The following is a 14,337-nucleotide window of genomic DNA, read 5'->3' as shown; positions in this document are numbered from 1 at the left end:
GGGCGCCTCTGGGGGAGCTGGTCTGGATTCCTGGCACAGAGTGCAGGTAGCCACCCACTCTTCTATCTCTCTGTCCATGTTAGGCAACCAGACGTAGCTCCTAGCCAAGGATTTCATCCTGACAATGCCAGGATGCCCCACATGTAATGCCTCCAATACTGCCTTTCGCAGTTTGCTTGGAACAACCACCCGGTCCCCCCACAGTAAACAGCCCTTGATTACCGACAACTCATCGCGTTTAGTAAAAAACATTTTAAATTCGGCCCCAACAGGCCCTTTGGGCCACCCCCTCCATACCCAGTTCAAGATCTGCTTGATAGTGGAGTCCTTAGCAGAAAAACGGGCAACGTCATTGGACGAGACAGGTCCAGAGTCCAGGCAGTCAATAAGTAGGACCAGTGTCTCGGGAGTGGGGTCAGCCAGCAGTTCAGGTAGGGGACAGCGGCTCAAAGTGTCAGCATATCCCAACGTAGAACCAGGGCGGTGAACCAGTTTGTAGGAGTAAGCAGCCAGGAAAACAGTCCACCTGGTCATGCGCGGAGACAAAGATACCGGGATAGGTCGGTCCCCAGCCAGTAGGCCCAACAATGGTTTGTGATCCGTCACAAGTTCGAAGTCTCGGCCGTAAAGGTACTCGTGGAACCTTTTGACTCCCGCTACTGCAGCCAAAGCCTCTCGGTCCATTTGGCTGTAGTTTCTTTCAGCAGAAGATAAGGTTCGTGAGTAGAAAGCAATAGGGGCTTCCGTGCCGTTGGGCATGCGGTGGCTGAGGACAGCGCCGACGCCAAAGGGGGATGCGTCACAAGTTAACACCAGCGGCAGGGTCTGGCTGTACTGGACCAGCAGGGAGTCAGCAGTCAGAAGGCGCTTGACCGCAGCAAATGCGGCAGCCTCGGCTCGGCCCCAGGACCATTCGGCGTTCTTGGACAGGAGACGATGCAAGGGCTCAGCGACGGTGGCTTTCTGTTTGAGAAAGACGCTGTAGAAGTTAAGGAGCCCGAGGAATGCCTGCAGCTCAGCCTGATTGCGAGGTGTAGGGGCTTCCTGGATAGCTTTTACTTTTTGTGATGTTGGGTGAATCCCAGAGCCATCAATCATGTACCCCAGAAACTCAACCCTCGGCACGTTAATTTTGCATTTTTCTTTTTTGAGCCGGAGGTCTTCTTCGCGAATTCTGGTCAAAACAGCCCTCTTTTTAAAAGTTGCGCCTCGTTTGCAGCCGATACCAAGATGTCGTTCAAATAGGGGACAACTCCTGGTATCCCCTGCAAAACACGTTCCATGACGCTTTGGAACAGTCCAGGGGTGATACTAACTCCGAATTGCAGGCGGTGGCATTTGAATGCACCCTTGTGCATCACGATGGTTTGAGCCTCCACTGTGGTGCCATCTACAGGCAACTGCTGGTATGCCTGCGCCATATCTAATTTTGCAAAAAAAATTCCTGGGTCTAGCGAATATAGTAGGTGCTGTTGCAGCTTTCTTGTAGCACGTTGTTTATTGTGCATTTATAGTCTGCGCAGATACGGACTGACCCATCTGGCTTGACCGGGGTCACTATAGGGGTATCCCAGCGGGCATGGTCGACTGGCTCTAGGATCCCCTGGCTCACCAGCTTATCAATTTCCCTATCGATTTTAGGGCGGAGAGCAAAAGGTACTCTCCTGGGTTTGAGCCTGATAGGCGCTATGTTGGGGTCCAAGCTAAAAGAGATTGCGTCCCCACATACTTACGGAGACCGGAGCCGAAGACGTCCTCGAACTCCTTAAAAATCGCCTCGGCGGCGCCATCCTTTACGGAGTTGATTCCGGTTACTTCCAACCCCAGGGCTTCAAACCAATCAAGCCCCAGGAGGCTCTGTAGTGGTGCGCTGGCCACGGTCATGGGAAGCTTGGCGCTGATGTCTTTGAACCGCACTCGGAAGGTGCCTTGGCCCACGATGAGGACTCAGTTCCCCTGGTAGTCACGCAAACTGATGTATGGGGTGCGAAGGTGCCGTCTTTTCAGGCTCGGGATGGCCTGCTTCAGGGTCGACCAGGATATGATCGTTAGGGACGATCCAGTGTTGACTTCAAGCTCACAGGGAGCATCCTCAATGAGGACTGTGACCTTCAGCTTTTTTGGCCGCCTAGTGCGGACTTGCCCTATCGTGGTTTGATAGGTTATCTTAGGTTCTCTCTCTGGGCGCCCTTGAGCTTTCCGCCAGGCCCCTGGGTTGGGCCTCTGTTGGTGGTTTGGAGATTTTGGCTGCCAAGCGGTGGCAGGGAGTTCGCTCCGGCACACTTTGGCAATGTGCCCCTTCTTGTCGCAACGCTGACAGGTCGCATCCTGAAACCAACAGGTAGACCGGGCATGGTCCCCTCGCAGCTAGCACAGGGCAGCAGATGCGAGTTGAATTTTCGCGCTCGTTTTGTGCGGCTACTGCGCATGCGGTAGCTGTCATCTTCTTTGCTGTCAGAGGCTTCTTGTTCAGCGGCCTCGTGATGTACGCGCGTTTGCTTCTGCGCGGTTTGTGGCGCGTTGTGTTGGCGCTGTAATGCTTCCGTGGACTTGTCTGCAGATTCGCACGCCCTGGCCTTATCAAGTGCGATCTGCAGAGACATATTTGATCTGGCTAGCAGACGTCTCTGCAGATTAATGTCCCGCACGCCGCAGATTAAGCGGTCTAAAATTTGGTCATACAGGTCACGGAATTTGCAATATGTTGCTGCTTTTCGCAGGGCCGCGACATATTGGTTGATGGATTCTCCCTCCTGTTGATTTTGCATGTTGAATTCATGGCGGTGAACATGCCTCGATGGTTTGGGCGCGTAGTGAGTTGTTAGAGTCTGTTGTAACGCCGCCCAAGGAACCGCTTGGATCGGAGTTGGCTCCGATAAGTCCTTCGTGGTTTCAAAGACCTCTCTGCCGCAGTATCCCAAGAAGAGGTTCTTTTTGCGGGTGTCAGGGACGCCCATAAGGTCATTTGCCTCGAGGAAGCATTTGAACCGTAACATATACGATTCCCAGTGTTCGGCCACCGGTCATACGGAGTTGGCGGGGCGTGCATGGCCATTCTTGGATGAAGCGATTCGAATTTGCCGCTCAAAATGGTAGCTCGATGCCGCGCCGAAGCTCCAGGCTGGATTTACTTGCTGGATGTCTCGTTGTTCGTTTCTTCGCCTATCTGCCTCTCAATCCCATCCTCGTCGCCAGTGTTAGATTGGGCAATGAGAAGGCAGACACCTGGCTTAACGCAACAACAGCTCTTTATTCAGACAGACAAGTATGTACAATCCAGCAACTGTTCGGTCTGACAGCAACCCTTTTATAGGGAGCTGTCAGACCTCTTAGCCAATCAGGTTAAACCTCTGTTCTCGTGGGAACAGAGGACCAGAGTGGAAACCCTGGTAGCTAGTGTTAATATCTAACACTCACAGTCAGGAAATTTCTCCTTAACTCTAGGTTGGCTCTCTCTGTTTAGTAATCTTTCACCAAGTACGTCTTGTCCTGCTCTCAGGTGCTTTGGAGAATAGATCAACCCCCTCTTCTATATTTCAAATATTGAAAGACTATCATATCACCCCTAATCCTTCTCTTTGTTAGACTAGACATATCCAGTCCCTGCAACCCATCGGTTGTACTTCCAACCTGTACTGCCTATGGTCAATGTTAAGAATTGTATTTTGTGATGCACGGTGATGGCTTGGTTCCTTCTCCAAAGGTGCAAAAGTTGGCACTGAAAATACACCAAGTCCCAGCAGCAATTCTGAGTGATTAACCATCTCAACCCCAGGGAAGGCACCATGAAGAGCCCCCCCCCCTACACACAGGTGTCTACAAAGGCTGTCAAAAAGTAAAGAGCATCTCTTGATTATATGGATGTGGTCCCCATAATGGCTTCTATGATACGTTGACATTGCTTTGTCTGATCTCATTCTTGCATATACTTAGTTCATTGGGCAGGTTGTAGGATTCTGGAAGTTGAAGCCTAATCTTCCTGAATGGAAACAAGTCCAAAAATCAGAAGATGCTATTTGCCCCTTCAGGCATTTATATTACATTTTTGCAAAGATTCTGGGAAATGTTGAAGCCAACATTTTGGGTTTCTAGGAACCAAGACTTCTACCCAAACTTTGCCATTGGTTATGAGTCCCGGCTGTAACCTTCAGATGATGGTAGCTTCCGTTTTTTCAGTTTTGGATGACACCATAAGTCTTGAGCAGGGGTCTCCAAACTTGGCAACTCTGAGACTTGTGGACTTCAATTCCCAGAATTCTGGCTCGGTAATTCTGGGAGTTGAACTACACAGGTCTGCTCATCAGGATTAAAAACATGTGCACCACCAGGGATGGGGCAAAATGTGATGCAGTTTCCTTGGCTTTAGCTTAGCGCCTTCCATCAACCATAGGTGAATGCCCACTATGGTCAGTCCAGAAGCCCAAACATGAGTGGGAGGATGGAGGCAGAAATCTGTGGGGCTAATCTGCAGCATTTCCACCTCTTTCTAGGGAGCCATTCAAGATATTGAGAAGATCTTGGGGGTTACAGAACAGAACAAGTTAAAATTTGAAGAGGAAAAGGTGGCCTCGAAAGCAAAAACATCCAGAAAATAGTGAGTAAACTTTCAGTCTCTATTCATAGCATCTTCCAAAAATCCTTTTGCATTTTTCTTTCTCCAAATCACACTTTATGCACTTTGCTTGAATAGGTGACCTGTCGGCCAGGCCAAAAACACCTGTTCATTTTTCCTTAGGATAGCTTGAGCCTAAAGCTTTAAAAATCATACTTAGTTGGGCATCACTGTAGAAGAGAAAAGATGTGTAATAGAGGTGATTCGTCAGTTCCCTCACTCCATAACATCCTCTCGATTGTATGCCAAAGATTTAATATAGGGTGATATAAACTCTATTCCAAGCAATTTATATACAATAATACATATACGAAGAAACCTCACGAATAAAGCCAAATATATGTGTCCCAGGATAATGTTGCAAGATTGACTCGGGGTCGGTCACCGGGATCAGAGGTTTAGTCTTCCAAGCTTTAGGATTCATGCTGGAGCCCATCTTCAGGGGGACCTTCTATTTAACAGTGTGTGCTATGAGCTATACTATGCATCGTATTTATGTGGTGTCTGATTGGGTTTGGCTTCACCAGAAACCACATGAAGATGACGCATAAAAAGTTAAAGGTTCCCCCGCACATGCCTGCTAGTTGTTCCCGACTCTAGGGGGCGGTGCTCATCTCCATTTCTAAACTGAAGAGCCAGCACTGTCTGAAGATGTCTCTGTGGTCATGTGGCTGGCATGACTAAACGCTGAAGGCGCACGGAGCGCTGTTACCAAAGGTGGTCCCTATTTTTCTACTTGCATTTTTTTATGTGCTTTTGAACTGCTAGGTTGGCAGAAGCTGGGACAAGTAACAGGAGCTCACTCCATTTTGCGGCGCTAGGGATTTGAACCGCTGAACTGCCAATCTTCTGATTGACATGCTCAGCATCTTAGCCATTGACGCATAGAATACACGACACATAGAATAGCCCAAAGCACACATTCTGGTGGAGGGAAGTTCCCTGAATTGGATGGAAGACTAAACCTCTGGTCTGGATCTTGCAAAGAAACCTAAATATGAAATTTACACCTGCTCTCTTTTAGGGCAAAGTAACACTAATTATTGAAAGTGATTAATTGTTTTGGAAGAAAAAATACTTGAACTGTTAGATTGGGTAATGGATAGGCACACACAGGCTTAACGGTAACAACAGCTCTTTATTATAACACAACAAGTGAGAACAATCCAGCGAAGGTTGAGTCTGACAGCAGCCGTTTTATAGGGAGCTGTCAGACCCTTTGACCAATAGGACCTTGGTGGAAACCACTGAAGTTGGTATAAGTATCTTAACATGAACGTTGATTTGTTTTTTTGTCTTCCTGCAGATTAAAATAGACTCTTCACACCTTGAGATTCTTCACACCTTGAGATTCTCATCAGGCATCTTCAAACTCTTCGTCTTTTGAAGCTTTTACAGTTGTAAATCTGAAACTGTTTTTTGGATTTTTGAAAACTACATTTAGGGAAGCTAAGTAGGTCTTAGTAGTGACCCAAGTTTTAAAAACTGTTAATATTAGATTCAATTTCCTCTGTGTGCTGTACGTGCGTGAATATTTATCCTCAATAAAATGCAACATATTTATAGTGGAAAAAATAATTTGCCAATGTCAGAAGTGAGAAGACTCTTCTAAGAACTTTAAATTCATTTTTCCTTAAAGGAATGTGCCTCAAATTCATGGGGAAAAGGAGACATTTTCATGCGTTTCATTGGTTGATCTACTCAGAAGATCCATTGGGTTTAGGAGTCATATCCCAATACATTTTCAATGTCAATAATCAATAGGAACTGAGGGAAATTATAGGAACAGTCACAAGTGGACTTTATATTCGATACCAGATTACATTACAAATAGTTTCATACTTCACAAATTTCTGGGAGTTGTTCTTTTATTCAAAAAAAAAAAGTAGGCCAAGCTGGCTGGGGAATTCTGGGAGTTGAAGTCCTCCAGGCTTAAAGTGGCCAAGATTGGAGAGCCCTGGCTTATACCATTGAGGGCCTCGATTATTACCATCCATGATGCCTATTTGTCAGCTAGCTTCCCAGAATGTCATTATTTCTTTAACAATGGTCTGTTGAGTGTTTCTAATGTAGCCACGTCCAATTGTGGGTCAAGTCATAACTGTATTTTTAAACAGCAATCTTTGTTTAAAATAATAGAATGCTGGGAGTTGAAGTCCACACATCTTAAAGCTGCTGTGAGGTTGAGAAACTCTGGCTTAGAAACCTTGTTCCTCCTCTCCATATGAACAAATCACCTCAGCGGCCTTCTTACCCAGTGGTCCCTCACATGCTGGCTGGGGAATTCTGGGAATTGAAGTCCACCAGCCTTAAAAGTTACTGAGGTTGAGAAACATTGGCCTAACAGAATGAGGATGGCTATGCTTATTATTTCTGATTGTGAGTCACTTTGTGTCTTGCAGCCAAGCAGCTAAATTTATAATCAGTGGTGGGATTCAAATAATTTAACAACCGGTTCTCTGCCCTAATGATTTCTTCCAACAACCAGTTCACCAAACTGCTCCGAAGGTTAACAACTGGTTCTCCCAAACTGGTGCCAACTGGCTGAATCCCACCACAGTCTATAACTCTATTGTCCAACATTTCTGGCACCAGTTGGCATTTTACAAGGAATTCTGGGAATTGAAGTCCACCAGCCTTAAAAGTTACTGAGGTTGGGAAACATTGGCCCAACACAGGGGTCCTCAAAATTGGTAACTTTAAGACTGGTGGACTTCAACTCCCAGAATTCCCCAGCCAGCATGTGAGGGACCACTGTGTAAGAAGGCCGCTGGGGTGATTTGTTCATATGGAGAGGAGGAATAAGGACTTAAGTCTCTAAATCAGTGTTTCTCAACCTTGGCAACTTTTATGAGGTGTGGACTTCAACTCCCAGAATTCCCTGTAAAATGCCAACTGGAGCCAGAAATGTTGGACAATAGAGTTAGACAGTGGTGGGATTCAGCTATGCTGGCTGGAGAATTCTAGGAGTTGAAGTCCACCAGTCTTAAAAGTTGCCAAATTTGGGGATCCCTGACCTAACGGAATGAGGATGGCTATGCTTATTTGAAATTGTGTGTCACTTTCTGTCTTGCAGCAGAACAGATAAATTTATGGCTCTGTTGTCCAACATTTCTGATACTGATTGGCACTTGCAGGGAATTCTGGGAGTTGAAGTCCAAAGTTGCCAAGCGAAGAGGCATGCGCCTTCCCACCTCCCAAGACGCCGACGCCGGGGGCGCGCACGCAGGGCCGGCGTGCTGCGCAGGCGCGGCGTGCGGTGGCGAGCGGGGCAGCCCCCGTGGCGCGGCGCATGGGTCGCGTGGCGCGGGCGGCGGGTCGGGCGCTGGGGCTGCTACACGCGGGGCTGCTGCGGGCGCTGCTGTGGCCCTCGGGGTCTCCTCCTGCGCGCCCCGCCGCCTCGGAGGTGCTGACCCTCCACCTGCTGCAGCGCCAGCTGCCGCCCTGGACCTCCTTCTGCGTCAAGTACAGCGCGGTGCGCAACGACCAGTTCGGCCTGTCCAGCTTCAACTGGGCGGTGCGCGGCACCAACTACCACGTGCTGCGCACCGGCTGCTTCCCGTTCGTCAAGTACCACTGCTCCCGCGGGCCCCGCCGGGACCTGGACTCCCAGGACGCCCTGCTGGCCGCCCTCAAGCTGCTCAACCTGGGTGAGCGCGGGGCCCGCGGGCGCCCTCTTGCAAGGCTCTAAGGGGCGCGGGGGGGGAGGCGCTCCTCCCAGTAAGCCTGGCTCAGTGGCTAAGACGCCGAGCTTGTCGATCAGAAACTTCGGCGGTTCGAATCCCTAGTATAGGTCTCCTGGGGGTTGGACTAGATGACCTCCAAGGTCCCTTCCAACTCTGTTACTGTTAAGCAGAGGTCTTCAAACTTGGCCACTTTAAGACTTGTGGACTTCAACTCCCAGAATTCTCCAGCCAAACTTGACAACTTTAAGACTTTAAGCAGAGCTGGCTGGAGAATTCTGGGAGTTGAAGTCCACAAATCTTAAAGTGGCCAAGTTTGAAGATCTCTGCTGTTAAGCCATGAGGGGTGGGGGGTCGTGCTCCCTTTTTTTTTTTTTTTGACTTTGAGAAGTTTGTTAGTGGTTCTATTTGTCGAGGCAGATTTTTTAAAAAGTGCATAGAACAAGCCCTTTATTTCACAGCAAACCTTGTAGTCAAGGATTGTAACTTGGCACAGAGCTTTGTGCTTGGCATAAATGCAGACAACTTAAACCGTTAAAATCCATCACGGTATGATCAAACTTTTTTTTTTTTGCCCTGGGAGAATGATTCTAAAAAACTGAAGGCAGAAAGAGCTGTTGCAGTTTTATATGTGAATGTGAAATGTCGATTCTAACAGCCAAACTTAAAACATTAAATGCTGTAGAAATCCACTCAGTAGAAAAACTCAGTAGAAAAACTTTAATTGGGGTCAGAGGCTGGGGTGATATAAAAGCTGCAAGGTCAGAAAAAGAATTTCCAAACCTTTTCTGCAAGAGGAGGGGAGGGCTTCAATGCCCAGCTTGTCGATCAGAAAGGTCGGCGGTTCGAATCCCTAGTATAGGTCTTCTGCGTGAGTAGGGGGTTGGACTAGATGACCTCCAAGGTCCTTCCAACTTCGTTATTGTTAAACCCAGCTCTCCCTTTCAAGAAGTGCCCCATTTCGCCTGGATAAACCTGCTTTAAATTGCCTGAAAAGGAACATAATGATGGGGCAGGAGGTGGCCTGAAGGGATCTCCAACTTTGGCAGCTTTAAGCAAAGTTGGCTGAGGAATTCTGGGAGTTGAAGTCCACAAGTCTTAAAGTTGCCAAGGTTGAAGATCCCTATGTTAGTTCATTATTATTTCTGCTGCTGCTAGGAATTCACTTTCATTTATGAGAAAATTTTCACTTTGTTTTGTTCACCGGGAACGAGCTGGGTTGACTTGCAAGCTTGCATGGCTCCCAGTAACTGGCTGTCAATCAAAATAAATCAGTTAAGGAAAGGAGGGGGAAACATCTCCCCCCCCCTTCATTTTCGAGTTGCATTCTGTACCGTTTTTCCCCAAGAAAGTTTTCCAGTTCAAAATATTCTGCAAACCTCATTTCCCCCCAGGATGCTTGGATCCCACTGGCTCTGGCCAGTTGCTTAGTGGAGTCACTCGAGCCCTGGTGACTTCATGTACAGGTAGTCCTCAACTTACAACCACAATGGAGCCCAAGAATTCTGTTGTTTAGTGAGACATTTGTTAAGGGAGTTTTGCTCCATTTTACAACCTTTCTTGCCCCAGTTGTTAAGTGAATCACTGCAGTTGCTAAGTGAATCTGGCTTCCCATTGACTTGGCTTGTCAGAAAGTCACAAAAGGGGATCACGTGACGTTGGGACACAGCGACCGTCATAAATATGAAGCAATTGCCAAGCATCTCAATTTTGATCACATGACCACGGGGATGGTGCAATAGTCGTAATTGAGAAACGTTCATAAGTCCCATCCAGCCCTTAGCTTAAAGCTGTTCTGTCCTGCGACTCTTAACCTGTTTCCTTTTGCACTAGGAATCCCAACGTTATTATACGGAATTAGTTCTTGGTGTTTTGCCAGCGTCACCGAGACTGTTCAGACGTGTTGTGGCCCGGTTACTATTTACTTCCTGAATAAAGAAGATGAAGGCGCCATGTACTAAAACGTTTCAAAAACTTATTGTGCTACATTAGTAAAGAATATTTCCTTAAAATTTTTGCCGTGTCAACATTCTTATGCAAACAGTATATGTATTTTTTCAAGGCATGTCCCTATTGTTGAAACATATTGCTTTTCTTTGACTCTGTAAAACATCAAATACATGTTGAATTATGCACAACCACAAAACCAAACTCTGGGAAATTATTTGAATTAACTTGTTTCATCCAAAGCTGACTTTCGCCTCTTAATTAAAATACTGGTTTTTTTTGCGATCTTATCTAATTATCCAATTCTTAAGTACAATTTAAAAGCAATCTGTTTCTTCTTAATGAAGTTTTTAAAAGATATAACTGATATTCAAAACAGTGGTTCAGTCCTCTCTGATAAATAGAAGTTGTTTGTATTAAAATCCAGAGGGGTTTTTTTGGGTGGTGGTGATGGTGGAATACCTGAAATTTCAGAGGGTTGAATGTGGAGATTGGTCTTGTACCTGCAGTCAGTCAGAATGATTGTGATCTGGCCGAAATTAAGTACCAGTTCAATCACATTGCTTTCAATGGAAGATAGTTAAGTGTGCTTTATTATTTGACTCAACATGATTTAGACGTAATTAACACACTATGACTTTGTCATGTGCTTAATGTAGAAAATTATATTCACTCAGTCACTCTAGTTTGTTTTCAAACTCTTGACTTCCAAAGCTTTCCTGATAAAGTGTTGCAGAAATAATGTAGTTATGAAAACAGATCTAAAAGCATGCGTAACATTTGTTCATTTTAAATTATTTCAGCAAGTTATTTTCATCTAGGACAAGCTGTAAGACAAAATATAATTTATTTTTCAAAAGGCTCTTGTTAGATTTTGTGTAAGTATATTTCTTAAAATCCATCAGAATTGAATTATGAATTGCTTTCATTCAGAAGACAAGCAGTACATTTGTTTTGTTTTAACTGCAGCTCTAAATCTGTAATCAAGGAAACTCCAGTATATTTGATACTAAAGGATATTCCTAATACAAGTTAAATAAATAGTTCGCCCAGAGGAGTAGCTGGTGTGTTACATTAAGCTTCATTAATACTAAAAGTGACTATTAGCATTTTGCTAGATTGGCTGGAACTTATGTTCCCAATAATGGGCAGAATTAAATAAGTGCAGCTCATAAGTTAAAGTCAAATACTGCTCGTTCATTGCTCCCGATTTTGTCAATACTCTTCTTTAAAGGTTTGGTCTCAACACAAGACTGATAAAATGTTTTTTAATTACCACGCAATAAATAAAGCTTCCCCTTGGAGTGGTCCGTTCACTAGCTGCAGCTTATTTGATTTCTGATAATGGAGAGTGCTGACTTTGCTTACCTGTTTTTCGATAAGTGGAGGAACGCGACTCCTTGTCTATAATAGCGCTGGGCATCCCTCCTTGGAGAATCTCCTTGACAAACTACTCTATTGATTCCCCAGATTTGGACAGTGTTTGTAGCATTAATAGCAAGCAGAGTCTTGCTCAGAGCTCTTGTGGTGCAACAATTAGGCAAATGTAGTAAGAAATTTTCTTTTTATTACATGAAAATCAGTGGATCTCCAGTACTTCAAGAGTTGACCCTGGTGAAGGATGAACTTGGAAGATGACCAAGGGCAGCGTTCAGATGCAATAATAGTTATCATTAGGGGGCTTTATGTGTGACCACTTCTTGTATTTAAACAGAAGGTGCCTTGTTCCGTTGATGCGAGGCATCTCACTGTAGATTATGGGATAGATTAATTCTATTGGGAACGTATTTGGGTAGGTATCATCAAAAAAACTCTTGGGACTGTTGCTGAGGCAGGTAATATTATTTCAGTTGATGTGACTGCCCATCTGAAATTCACAATTATCAAAACTAATAAACATTATTAAAAAATGCACAAATACAATCAACATCTGGGGTAGAAAGCCCACACAAATTTAACAGCGATTGCATCAGCTCTGTTACACATCCAGATCTCCAGGCCCAGGGACAAAACCACATCTTGAAGACCTTGCAGAAAACCAGCAAAATCAGGGCTCATCTGATCATCCAAAGGGCAGATGCCACAGCAAAACAGGGTCTCCCCCAGCTGATGGTCCCTAACAGACGAGTTCTGGAGCAGCCTCTCCTGTAGGACCTAGTAGGACGGGTTGTTGTAATCCTCAGGAAGAGGCAACATGCTAGCTGTGATTGAGTACATGACAGCTGTTCTCTCTTCTTCAGCATGGGGGACCTATGGCTCTCAATGAGAGAAAAGCCAATTCCAGGTAGATCTTTGGGACAATTCCAAAAGGTGGTAGGAACCAATTAGTGATGAAGACCATAAGTTTTCTCACACTGGAGGTTTCAAGCAGAAGCTGAGTGGATCTGAGGAATGTTCTTACATGGACTCCAGTGCTTGGAGTTGGCACCTGCCACTCAAGGGTTCTCTCAACACAGAAGTTTCTTCTCTGACCTATTTGTTGTGGCAGAGAAACCACAACCCATAGTCAGAAACCTGATTGGTTCTTATCTTCCAATTCCTGATTTGTTTGGAAAACAAAAGATTGGATTTCCTGTTTGCACTTAAGTCAAGAACTGGCAGGTTTGCTAATTGAGGCAAATCGAATTACTCCAAAATTTAGGTTTAGCACTGTAAATTTTCATAGCCTACTCCTCCCCCTCCCCAAAACAAATCCTATCCTTGTATTCAAATACATATAACTTGTGCCTACGTCAACTTTTGAAGAATTAAATAAGCAGGCTCTATCCTAAAAAACACTATTCTTGCATTCCTATTTAAAAGGATAAAAATGGAGCGAGTGTAAAATTTGGGCCCCAAATAAAAAATGGGTAATTCTAAGGAGAAAACAAACTGTCTCCACATTACACAAAGCTAATCTTGTTTTACCTGTGATCTGTTTTAATGACCCTGATTGGCGGTGTTCTCCCAATTCTGATCTGTCCCCTGTGATTTACCAGTCACTGTGATAAGAGTTTCAACAGCATGTTAAGCCAAGCATATCACCTGATGGCGTGCTACAGTGTGTGAATACATGACGATCTAAAATAACCCGCGTATGTCTGCTGTGAGATTGTTTTGCATGAATCTCAAATGCAAATCTGCTTCATCCTGCCATCACACGCACAAATTGCAGCATGTTACTTGCAGGAGAGGAAAATGTAAAAGGTGGTTTTCACATCTACTGTAGTACAAAATAAGGTATTGTACCCAAGTGATGGAAGCACCACCTGTTCTTTTGGTTCCATGTCCTGATAAGTGTTTTTTGTTTTTTTTAATTTCCCCACTCCATCCTTGGGAAGGTCCTTACTCTTAGCTTTCAGTCCCCACCACCACCTCCAATTCTACATCATCAATTATTTCTGGTTTTTTATCTTGTTCAAACCTCCCAGCAACCCCTCCCAGTTCCTGGCCCTCCAGTGTCATTGGCAATAAAACAGCTGGGCAGGTATTTTCAATAGATGCCCAGAATACACGACCTTCCAGGAAACGCGATCCTTTGAAACACAATAGTTGCTCCACTTTGTGTTTGGACTTTTCTCCCCTGCTTTAATTCTCTCTTTCCTTTGGTGGAAGGGCAGTGCTTAAAAAAAGCAAAGGAGGAGAGGGACGTGATGAAGATGAGGGAATCCAGCCTGATGAAACGCATGCCAGTAACCGAAACCGTCGCCTAAGCCTGCTTGATGGATATCGGACTTGTTTCGGTGTCCCTTTTAAAGAGGAATGAGTGGTGGGAGCACCTTAAACTAAACGAGTACTTAGCCTGACATCTTATGTGGGTCAATGGTCTAAGGTACCAGAGTCAAACTGCTACTGTAAATTAATGGAAAATGTAACTGCGCTTTGCTAAAAGATCGATGTCCAATAAAGGACACACAATCAAATCTTGTTGCAATGATTGAGATCCTTAATTGCCTTTCAAAGGTAAGGTGGTAATCAACATAGGTTAAACTGATCTTTTTTACTAGTTCAATTACATGCTAATGGCCAGTGCCAAGGCAGAATCTTTAACTACTTTTATGTATTAAATCTTACGTTAGTAATGAAAAATTACTTAAGCTCCCCAATCAATAAAGT

General features: G+C 45.1%; 2 protein-coding genes and 1 long non-coding RNA gene across 6 annotated transcripts in view; 2 read left to right on the top strand and 1 right to left on the bottom strand.

The window, feature by feature from the left end:
• IQCH (IQ motif containing H) overlaps nt 1–6,149 on the top strand; it is a 98,428-nt gene extending 92,279 nt beyond the window's left edge. For 3 of the 4 annotated variants that reach the window (XM_081965205.1, XM_081965203.1, XM_081965202.1), the window contains 2 exons: nt 4,491–4,594; nt 5,919–6,149. In XM_081965205.1, coding sequence (XP_081821331.1) covers nt 4,491–4,594; nt 5,919 — 105 coding nt within the window. In that variant the 3' untranslated portion in view covers nt 5,920–6,149. Of the gene's footprint in view, nt 1–4,490; nt 4,595–5,918 lie in introns of those variants that run through there. The other variant, XM_081965204.1, reaches the window with a different exon arrangement.
• LOC309398387 overlaps nt 1–14,337 on the bottom strand; it is a 165,174-nt gene that overhangs the window by 112,245 nt on the left and 38,592 nt on the right. The gene's annotated exons all lie outside the window — the stretch shown is intronic.
• Nucleotides 7,851–10,532, top strand: LOC309398365 (uncharacterized protein C15orf61 homolog). Its single transcript, XM_081965188.1, has 2 exons — nt 7,851–8,262; nt 10,129–10,532. Exons 1-2 carry the CDS (start codon nt 7,905–7,907, stop codon nt 10,254–10,256), a joined length of 486 nt encoding a protein of 161 aa, XP_081821314.1. The 5' UTR covers nt 7,851–7,904; the 3' UTR covers nt 10,257–10,532.

Source organism: Natrix helvetica (assembly GCF_964273705.1).
Source record: "Natrix helvetica genome assembly, chromosome: 12".
Lineage (NCBI taxonomy): Eukaryota > Metazoa > Chordata > Lepidosauria > Squamata > Natricidae > Natrix > Natrix helvetica.
Note: the sequence above shows the minus strand (reverse complement) of the source record. Positions and strands in the feature narration are given on the sequence as shown.

Bases quoted from the DNA above. Each gene is read 5' to 3' on its own strand.
- LOC309398365 (XM_081965188.1), top strand. From the start codon at position 7,905: ATGGGTCGCGTGGCGCGGGCGGCGGGTCGGGCGCTGGGGCTGCTACAC. The intron at 8,263-10,128 runs GTGAGCGCGGGG...CTTTTGCACTAG, and splicing joins CCTCAAGCTGCTCAACCTGG to GAATCCCAACGTTATTATAC.